Source organism: Etheostoma cragini, chromosome 11 (assembly GCF_013103735.1).
Source record: "Etheostoma cragini isolate CJK2018 chromosome 11, CSU_Ecrag_1.0, whole genome shotgun sequence".
Taxonomy (NCBI): domain Eukaryota; kingdom Metazoa; phylum Chordata; class Actinopteri; order Perciformes; family Percidae; genus Etheostoma; species Etheostoma cragini.
The window spans coordinates 7,122,647-7,132,535 of record NC_048417.1 but is presented as its reverse complement, the minus strand read 5'-3'; the positions used below and the strand labels follow the sequence as shown (position 1 = coordinate 7,132,535).

The window sequence follows — 9,889 nt, the reverse complement described above, 5'->3', positions numbered from 1 at the left end:
TAAAATACTTGTACTCGGCAAAAGTGCTTTATCCGTACCGGATACTCGTTTCAGCCGGATACTCGAATCACCCCTACTTATTACGTTATTATTAAATCTTTAATTTTTACCATATGGCCTTAGCCATAAACAAGCTGTATTTTAATGTTGCAGACTGTTTAGTACCCTTCTTATTCTTTTTTTTTCCTTCTTTTTTGAACTTTTATATAAAAGTATCGCTTTGGCATCAGTATGGAAAAAAAAAACAACAACACCAAACTCTATACACCACTCAGTCTCTCAGAGTGTAGTGAAACGTCCTGGGTGCATTATTCAGCCTTTGTTGCTCTGCTCTGCTCGGCTCCTCTCCAGGCTCCATGATCTTTGCAAAGTGTAAAGAGGAACACTGGTGCCGGGCCAGTGTGGCGGAAGTTTTGAGGAAAGGATGTGTGGAGGCTGTGAAAGCCTGCCCAGCCACCCAACTTACAAGTATCCGAGTCTTCTTCCTTGACTATGGATACTGCAAAATCATCACCATACAGAGGTACACATACAAAATTGACTTCATATTCATGTTTCCAACCGGTTGAAAATGGAAGCTTGCGGATTAGGCAGGGTCTTAAGCCATTTTATAGTGAAATGTTCAATTTACTGTTCAAACACAATTGACCCTAATCCTCTTCTGGAGCATCAGATGGTCCACAGAAAGGAAAACACATCGACCTTCATTCTGTCAGCTAGCCACTGCATCCTTACTACAACGTTTCTCCAGAGTTTCTAGCTAAATCAATGACAGCTTTCCAAAGTGTCTCCCTTTTGTTATTCTCGCACAGCAATTAAAGTAGTTTTGTCTGATTAAGACCTACTAAAGAAGTAAAATAAGTGATGCCTGTATTGCAAGTTTAGCAGTTATTTTGTTGCCGTGCACAGGTTGTGTATTTTGAAGATATTTAAAATTCAAATTTAAAAAGAAAAAAAAGATATTTAGACCTTAATAAAAATTACATAACATCTACATAATTTGCATTTTTTTTCCATATCTGATAGGTGCACACTGTAGTACACACAGCATACATGCTTAACTAACCCATTTTAAATGTCTTGATTGTGAAGCATTTGTATTAGTCACCCAGTAAGTATTCAAGTAAATTCTCCAATCCTCATATTTTCCAGTGAGGAGGGAAACACAGAGTCTACACTGAAGGCTGTTAATAACTGCCTGAGGAAGGTGGATGAATGGGTGAATGTAGAGCTGCAACACTTTGTTCCGCAAGCAATCAGATGTTCACTCAAGGACCTGGTCCCCTATGACCTGGTAAGACCACTGAGATTTAAATAAATTCACTTTCTGTTTTTGCCAAAATAAACACATTTTCCCTCTCTAATAAAGGAAGATAAATAACATATGGTGGCCCTCAAGTTTCAAACTCAGTTTAAAAAAATACAACACCTAAATCAACAACACATGTACAGCTTGTACATGATGTATTTATAAAAGAGAAAAACATTTACAAAAACACAACTGAACAGAACACAGTATCTGTGGGTGTACAATCAATCAAATGTAATTGTGAGAAAGACGGAAGGTACCCTTAGTACCTTAACTGGTTTGTGAAATGTTTTCTCTTTTGTCAATTTTGATGTATTTTTTGTTGCAGTGCTTTCTTTTATAAAGTGTGTGTGTGTGTGTGTGTGTGTGTGTGTGTGGTTGTGTGTGTGTGTGTGTGTGTGTGTGTTCAGACTAAGGGCTGGAGTAATGAGGCGCAGGTTGAATTTCAAAGTGTGGTTGGCTCTGCAGCAGTGGAGTTGCGGCCTTTGGGTCAGGACAGAGACTCTTTATTAGTGGACCTAAGGAAGGTTTCCATGGATCAATCAAGTGCTCTGCCCATTTCTGTCAGAGAGTTCCTTGTTTTCATTGAAGTGGCCAGGTACCCATGTGCAGATTACCAGGGAAATTGTGATCATCAAATTAGTTATGTGGTGTAATTGAATATTTATATAATAATTTCTGAATATCGAGACCCACCACTGAAGTGGCCTAATTGTGCTTGTGCTCTTCCAAAACTACCAATACTGCAGGTTCTATTCTCCAGTGAAGTTGGGCAGGAGGCCCCTGCTGTACTACCCTCGTGACTATCCCAAATTCAACACAGAGCTCAATGCTGTGGTGTCCCACATCAACAACCCTTCTGACTTCTACATCCAGCTGGTACTAAATATACACACAGATATATAATGCTTAAACAAGGCTTTGATACCAGAGATACAGTGCCTTGTGAAAGTATTTGGCCCCCTTGAACTTTGACCTTTTGCCACATTTCAAGCTTCAAACAAAGATATAAAACTGTAATTTTTTGTGAAGAATCAACAACAAGTGGGACACAATTATGAACTGGAACAAAATGTATTGGATATTTCAAACTTTAACAAATAAAAAAAATGAAAACGTGGGCGTGCAAAATTATTCAGCCACCTTAAGTTAATACTTTGTAGCGCCACCTTTTGCTGCAATTACAGCTGTAAGTCACTTGGGGTATGTCTCTTTGCACATCGAGAGACTGACATTTTTGCCCATTCCCCCATGCAAAACAGCTCAAGCTCAGTGAGGTTGGATGGAGAGCATTTGGGAACAGCAGTTTCCAGTTCTTTCCACAGGTTCTCAATTGGCTATAGGTCTGGACTTTGACTTGGCCATTCTAACACCTGGATATGTTTATTTGTGAACCATTCCTTTGTAGATTTTGCTTTGTTTTGGATCATTGTCTTGTTGGAAGAGAAATCTCCGTCCCAGTCTCCGGTCTTTTGCAGACTCCATTAGGTTTTCTTCCAGAATGGTCCTATATTTGGCCCCATCCATCTTCCCATCAATTTTAACCATCTTACCTGTCCCTGCTTAAGACAAGCAGGCCCAAACCATGATGCTGCTACCACCATGTTTGACAGTGGGGATGGTGTGTTCAGGGTAATGAGCTGTGTTGCTTCTACGCCAAACAAAACGTTTTGCATTGTTGCCAAAAAGTTTGATTTTGGTTTCATCTGACCAGAGCACCTTTTTCCACATGTTTGGTGTGTCTCCCAGATGGCTTATGGCAAACTTTTAACAAGACTTTTTCTGGATATCTTTAAGAAATGCCTTTCTTCTTGCCACTCTTCCATAAAGGCCAGATTTGTGCAGTATTCGACTGATTGTCGTCCTATGGACAGAGTCTCCCACTCCACGATCTACAGCTGTAGATCTCTGCAGTTCATCCAGAGTGATCATGGGCCTCTTGGCTGCATCTCTGATCAGTCTCCTTGTATGAGCTGAAAGCTTAGAGGGACGGCCGGGTCTTTGTAGAATGGCAGTAGTCTGATACTCCTCCATTTCAATATTATTGCTTGCACAGTTCTCCTTGGGATGTTTAAGCTTGGGAAATGTTTCTATCCAATTCCGGCTTTAAACTTCTCCACAATAGTATCTTGGACCTGCCTGGTGTGTTCCTTGTTCTTCATGATGCTCTCTGCGCTTTAAACGGACCTCTGAGACTATCACAGAGCAGGTGCATTAATACGGAGACTTGATTACACACAGGTGGATTCTATTTATCATCATTAGTCATTTAGGTCAACATTGAATCATTCAGAGATCTTCAATGAACCTCTGGAGAGATGTTGCTGCACTGTAAGTAAAGGGGCTGAATGATTTTGCACGTCCAATTTTTCAGTTTTTTTTATTTGTTTTAAATAACAGTTAAATACAGTTTTATATATTTATGTTTGAAGCCTGAAATGTGGGAAAAGGTCAAAGTTCAAGGGGCCAAATACTTTTGCTAGGCACTGTATAATTTAGATGAACTAGAGAGGAAAACATGTGCTTAGAAGAAAAAGTAGATTTGTTTTTAAAGGTCAATGTTTTTCACAAATAGAAATGTTTTCCTTTTTATTGTTACTGAAAACCAATCTCTTTTTTCATTCCCTCATCTTTTCACTTTATCGGCCATACCAGGTGGATAACATGGAGTCTTTGTTGCTCACCACCAAGCTCCAAGAGTGTTACAATGCGACAAGAGTAGCTGGAGAAGATGACCTCAACATCTACTGCCCTGTGATCAAACAGGCCTGTGTTGCCCGCTATGGCGATAAGCTGTGGTACAGAGCTCGAGTCATAGGTGAGGGTTTGTGTGTCACAGGAATAAATACATGTCTGTTTTACCAGTGGGTATTGCTTTCTAGTGTAAGGCAATAGTGACTCAACCTATATCCAGTTCATTACAGTTTTATCAGAATACGGGGCATGGCTGAACCTTTTACTAACTAAAGTCTTTTTTTGCCCAAAACAGCTTGTATATTGGCTGGTACTTTACCAGCAACAGAAGCACCAAAGTTCTTCAAAGTTCTTTTTCTGTTTTTCATTCTGTACATATTCCACAAAGTCTGAAGTTTACTGACGCCAAAATATTCCTTAGGAAAGTTCCTTTAAAAGTTACTTCTTGCTGGGGCAGCAGTTAAAAATCCAACTCGTAGTTGCAACAGATCAGATTACTTTTATGGCACAGAATACACAGTTATTCTCAGAAGATTTTCACAAGACAACTTGCAACTGCTCTTATTCCAGCCAACACAGTTTAGTGTACACAGCTTCAAATTTTTCTTTTGAATATACTTCTAAGTATCATACTATGACAATTTGTGAATACGCCTTTGATGACTAAAGCACAAGGCAAGTTATTAAATAGCGTTGGGTGAGCTTGTGTTGAACTGAGTCTGTGACTAAACTCTCCAGAAACACTGGTTCTGTCTGTAATTCCGCTCCAATCTCCTGATTCCTTTTATCTTTTTATGTTTACAAAGCAGATTAAGAAAGCTCAAAGGAACGCACAAATATTTTGCAAGTTGAAACATTTTCAACGTGCACATTCTGGAGTCTAATCAAAGATTCAAAATTTGCTCCCCGTCTTGTCTGAACACACTGAAAGGATGATCTTGCCGATCTTTGGTAGGGTCTAGGTAAAAAAAGAAAACAATTTAGGTGCAATTGATATTATGTGCAGCTGCATATGTTGTCAGTAAAGTTGTAGGTTTGCAAATCATTTTTTTCACATCTTGAACTGTCTTTTTTTCAGAACTTTTTTTTTTTTTTCGAATTTATAGCATTTTCAGAATCCCTATCGTGTGTGTGTGTGTGTGTGTGTGTGTGTGTGTGTGTGTGTGTGTGTGTGTGTGTGTGTGTGTGTGTGTGTGTGTGTGTGTGTGTGTGTGTGTGTGTGTGTGTGTGTGTGTGTGTGTGTGTGTGTGTGTGTGTGTGTGTGTGTGTGTGTGTGTGTGTGTGTGTGTGTAGGTCATCCAGGGGGCAGAAAAGTGGAGGTGCAGTATGTTGACTTTGGCAATAAAGATATCCTGTCAGTCAGTGACATAAGGAAGATCAAGGATGAGTTCTTTGCCCTTCCTTCCATGGTGAGAACACGTTTGACAGTTATGTTTATGCCTATGTGCCGGCAACAGCCGTGGCCGAAGCATTATGTTTTCAAGGTGTCTGTCCCATAGTTTTAAACACAATATCTCAGGAACTCCACGGAGGTTATGCATAATAACAGGTACCATCCGAAATGTTTGTTAAATGAAACTACGAACAAAAAGTCAAGCCGTATGATGTAGTGTAAAAGTCATTTGACGTCATGCAAGTGTCTCTTCTGCTATCCAGGCAATCCACTGCTCTTTGTCAGATGTGATTCCTTTGGATGGCAAGACATGGAGTGATGCCTGCTGCAACAGATTTGTCAGCCTAGCTCACCAGAAACCGGTCACTATAGTGGCCACAGGTAGTGTGTGTGTGTGTGTGAATTAGATTTTTTTGCCTTTTATTAAAATAAAATACACAGGGTATTTTAAATTTCACTCGTCACTAAGGCCTATTGTGTCTGTATGATATAGCACTTTTTTTTTTTTTTTGCTGTACCCCTCCAGGAAGAGCCCCCAAGACTGAGCCTCTGCCAGTCAAATTGTTTGAAAGTGGCCTAAATGGGCCACTAGCCAACATAGCTGGGCTGCTGGTCACAGAGGAGCTGGCTTCCTTCAAAGAGGGGTAAGAAAACAACTTGTATATCAAAATAATTTGTTGTACAGGATCTCCATTTCACCTCTCTTTATCTCACTGCCCCCAATATCTCCTCCGTTTGCTTCTTCCCTTCTGCAGACTTGAGTCCAAGGATAACAGGCTACCTGGGGATGAGTCTGCCATATGGGACCCTCCACTTGAGCTTGGCAACACATGTGGCGTTGATGACCCGGACCAAAAAAGAACTGAAAAGCTGTGTGAGGAACCGCTGGAGGTTCAGTGTCAGCTGAAGCTCCCTGATCAACTGAAAGACCTAAAGGTCACAGTCAGCCACGTCAACTCGCCAAGCAGCTTTTACGTCCAGCTAAGCCAGTACAACTCTCAACTCAAAAGGTCAACAGTTAAAGCACAAAATCATGTACATAATTCCACATATGTATACTATATTCATAGTTTTGATGCCTTTAGTGATAATCTACAATGTAAATAGTCATGAAAATAAAGAAAACACATTAAATGAGAAGGTGTGTCCAAACATTTGGCCCGTAGATCCTACGTAACATTGTCCCGTACCGTACGGGACATCAGATTTACTTATTGTTGCACGCACACAGTAGTGTCCACCAACTGGTGAGGGGAGAAAGGAAAGTGTGATAAGTGGTCCACGTTAACGCCTTTTCTCTCTCACTCGAGACCACTGTATCCAAACAAGGTTGCAGAGCTTAGCGCATGCTGATATGTTAGTCTATGTACGATCCTAGTCCAGGCCATGTAGAACGCCTCACGATGATTGGATTGGGATATCGTCCATTGACACAACTCTATGAGCAAGCGCAAATATATTTGTCTGGAAAAATGTGTGAATGCAGTATTGTGTATTTACAACACACTGCACAACAATTGGACAGTGGCTTCTTTTTGCAGACGTAGTTGCAATGTTGTATAATGTTGGTTCTATGACTATTACAACGTTTTATCAGGATGTGTGAGCTGGTGAAGGAGAGTGCACAAATGGAGCCCCAAGATGTGGTGTGGAAAGCAGACATGTCCTGTGCTGCTCACATTAACGGGGTTTGGGAGAGAGGACGGATCTGCGCTGATGTCACATCCAGCAACATTGCAGAGGTATTAAGAGCACCACCCATTGCAAAAACAAACACATTTCCAGAAATGTCTGCGCTGCCCTCTTATGCTCTAAAACGGGCGTTATAGGCAACAGAAGCATTGCTGCAAGTCTCGACATTAAGCAAATAGAAAAGTGGAAGAAAAATTTACTTGCCCCTCTGGACAAGTTGAAACTAAATGAAATGCCATGTTACTTCACATTACGTGCCACTCGTTACGTCTATGTTACCGATTTGAAACAATTTTTTTTTCCTCCCATAATCAGCAAACAGCTAATGTTAGACCCAGCAGCATTGGGTCAGCGGACGGCTAACGTCAGACCCGGAGGCAGCGGGTTAGCAGACTACTAATTGTAGACCTAGCACCAGTAGGTCAGCGGACGGCTAATAGTAGACCCAGTAAAAGGTTTTAACTCTGCAGGGTGCCCAAACTTTTGCAGATGTCATTTTTTTGTTTTCTGTTACTTTGAAAGTGTAAATGATGGAAATAAAATCTAACTTTTTGTGACATGTTATATGAATGTCTAATCTGTTAAATGTTATTGTGACTTAAAGGTTGTTTAAATTGATAACCGTCACTGACTGTGACTTCCTGTCTCCCTACTTGCTGGTACCAGGTGATGCGCTGTGATCATGGCAACATGGTGAAGCTCGACGTTAGCTGCCTGCGTCCCCTGCCGTTGTCCTTGAAGGGTTCTCTGGCATTGGAGTGCACTCTCACTGACATCAGGTTAGTCACACACACTGTAAATAGGAGTGTATCCGTCCAAATCAAATACACAACATAATAGGTATGGGCCGGTATAAGATTCAGACAGTATGATAAGCTTCAGCAAAAATACCACGGTTTCATGGTATTGCAGTTACAGCTCTAAAACATTATTTTGAAATGTCCGGGTCAAACACAAATTCTTTTCATCCATTGAACATTCTGTATTTTATTTTAAAGAGCATAGCAACATCGGTATAACAGAAAATGTTAGTGGTTTTGAAACAGTGACTTTTTCGTACCGTGGCAAACCTTAAAACCGGTAACCAGCCCATGCCTACAAAAAAGTATGGCTGGGCGGTTGGATCTAAAATGTATGTCATGTCACATGTATGTGTTTTGAACATTGGATAGTAATAATATACTGTAAACTACTATACTCATCATTTTCGAAGACTGATTTAAATGGTGCTGAGATAGTAGTTGAGTGCGTGACAGCTACTTTGGTTTTCACTTTTTTCTTTCAGTCTTTATTGTTTTACTTTCTCTCACTTTTTCTTCACTCTCCTTTCTGTCTTTCAGGCCAGCAGGAGGCAGATCCACCTGGACGGCTACAGCCTGCGACATGTTCTCCAACTACCTGACTGGAGCCTCGGCTGTCATGACCATCAAGGTCTTCCTCTCCTTTCTTCGCCTCATGCCCCCTTGTCCTTTTGGTTTGGTTTATTGCTCCAGCTTTGTTTATCTACATACAATAGTTTGTGAGGACAAATAATTTCTCCAAGTTGCTTCAGAGTTGCTCTATTATTATTAGTAGTAGTAGTACTACTTACCTAACAAATTTTCAAGACTGTACCTGACAGAATTGTGTCAGTAAAATTTGGATTTTGCTGTTAAATACAAATATTTGACTATTTGCTCTGTTTTATGTGTGGCGTGGCAAGTGCGGCTTCTTAGACGCCTTTACAGCATGTAAATAAAGCCAACAGCCAGATGTGCAGACCACAGTCTGCCTTCTACTCTACTAAACTGACTTAGCGTTAGTATAAACACAGCAAACAGGCTTTTTCTTTCATAAAGGTTTCAAGCAACTGAAAATTACACAGAATTAGGATACGCTGCACACTCACTAACAAAACAAGCGACTGCTTCACCTGAAGAATCTCAGTCTCTGAATGATAATTTGCATTTTACTCTTTGCTTTGCACTATGAACCTCTGTTCTTTGTTAATGCACTGCCCTAGTTTCACTTTGTGTCTACCTCTTCTCTCTTTTTATACAGGAGTTTACAGATGTGCGTCCAGTACCCGTCACACTGTTCTGCCCCAACAGAATGGGACAGTTGGTCAGCATTGCAGATTTTCTGGCCAGTGAAGGCCTCGCCCTCAAGGAAAGAAAACCAAGGTATGTGCGTGCATGTGTGACACATGCATGGACGTTTGTGTGGTTATCAGGATTTATAGGTCTAAAATAACTAAAGCCAAAACCTTAATAGCCATAATAATATTAAAAGCCATAATCTTGTCTCTTCATATATCTTTTTCAGAATGTACCACACATCAGAAGGTCTAAATAAATCCAAAAATACAAATGCAACAGTTTCTTAAATGCTTTACATGTTATATTTACTTTTGACTGTAATTATAATCTTCAGTTGGATTATTTTTGCTTCCTGCTTTTGCAGACACAAGAGTCTGATTTGTATGCTATGTGTAAGATATGAAAGAACTTTATTACTATTTATTTAATATCCAGTACTTAATGCCAATATATATATATATATATATATTTTGTTTAAGTGTGTTTTGCTTTTGTCTTACAGAGATGCTGTAATTCAAAAATCCAAAGAAACTGATCCAAAGTCTGCAGTGAGCAAGACTAAAACGAATGGCTCTGATGACGAGAACAAAAACACTCCCCCAGCTCCTCTCCTTTCTTCACCCTCCTCATCCTCTCTCAACTTCACTCCCACTCTACCAATACCAACCCCCCGCACCATTATGTCTGCTCAGAAGGTGATTGTCTCTCTCTCTCTCTCTCCCC

General features: G+C 40.3%; 1 protein-coding gene across 1 annotated transcript in view; it reads left to right on the top strand.

Moving 5' to 3' along the window:
• Positions 1 to 9,889, top strand: part of rnf17 (ring finger protein 17) — a 31,247-nt gene that overhangs the window by 11,817 nt on the left and 9,541 nt on the right. Inside the window, exons 13-26 of the mRNA XM_034886458.1 lie at positions 352 to 523; positions 1,153 to 1,294; positions 1,720 to 1,907; positions 2,059 to 2,188; positions 3,965 to 4,127; positions 5,297 to 5,412; positions 5,660 to 5,777; positions 5,923 to 6,040; positions 6,152 to 6,406; positions 6,994 to 7,138; positions 7,755 to 7,867; positions 8,429 to 8,519; positions 9,129 to 9,250; positions 9,669 to 9,861. Coding sequence (XP_034742349.1) covers positions 352 to 523; positions 1,153 to 1,294; positions 1,720 to 1,907; positions 2,059 to 2,188; positions 3,965 to 4,127; positions 5,297 to 5,412; positions 5,660 to 5,777; positions 5,923 to 6,040; positions 6,152 to 6,406; positions 6,994 to 7,138; positions 7,755 to 7,867; positions 8,429 to 8,519; positions 9,129 to 9,250; positions 9,669 to 9,861 — 2,066 coding nt within the window. The remainder of the gene's footprint in view (positions 1 to 351; positions 524 to 1,152; positions 1,295 to 1,719; positions 1,908 to 2,058; positions 2,189 to 3,964; positions 4,128 to 5,296; positions 5,413 to 5,659; positions 5,778 to 5,922; positions 6,041 to 6,151; positions 6,407 to 6,993; positions 7,139 to 7,754; positions 7,868 to 8,428; positions 8,520 to 9,128; positions 9,251 to 9,668; positions 9,862 to 9,889) is intronic.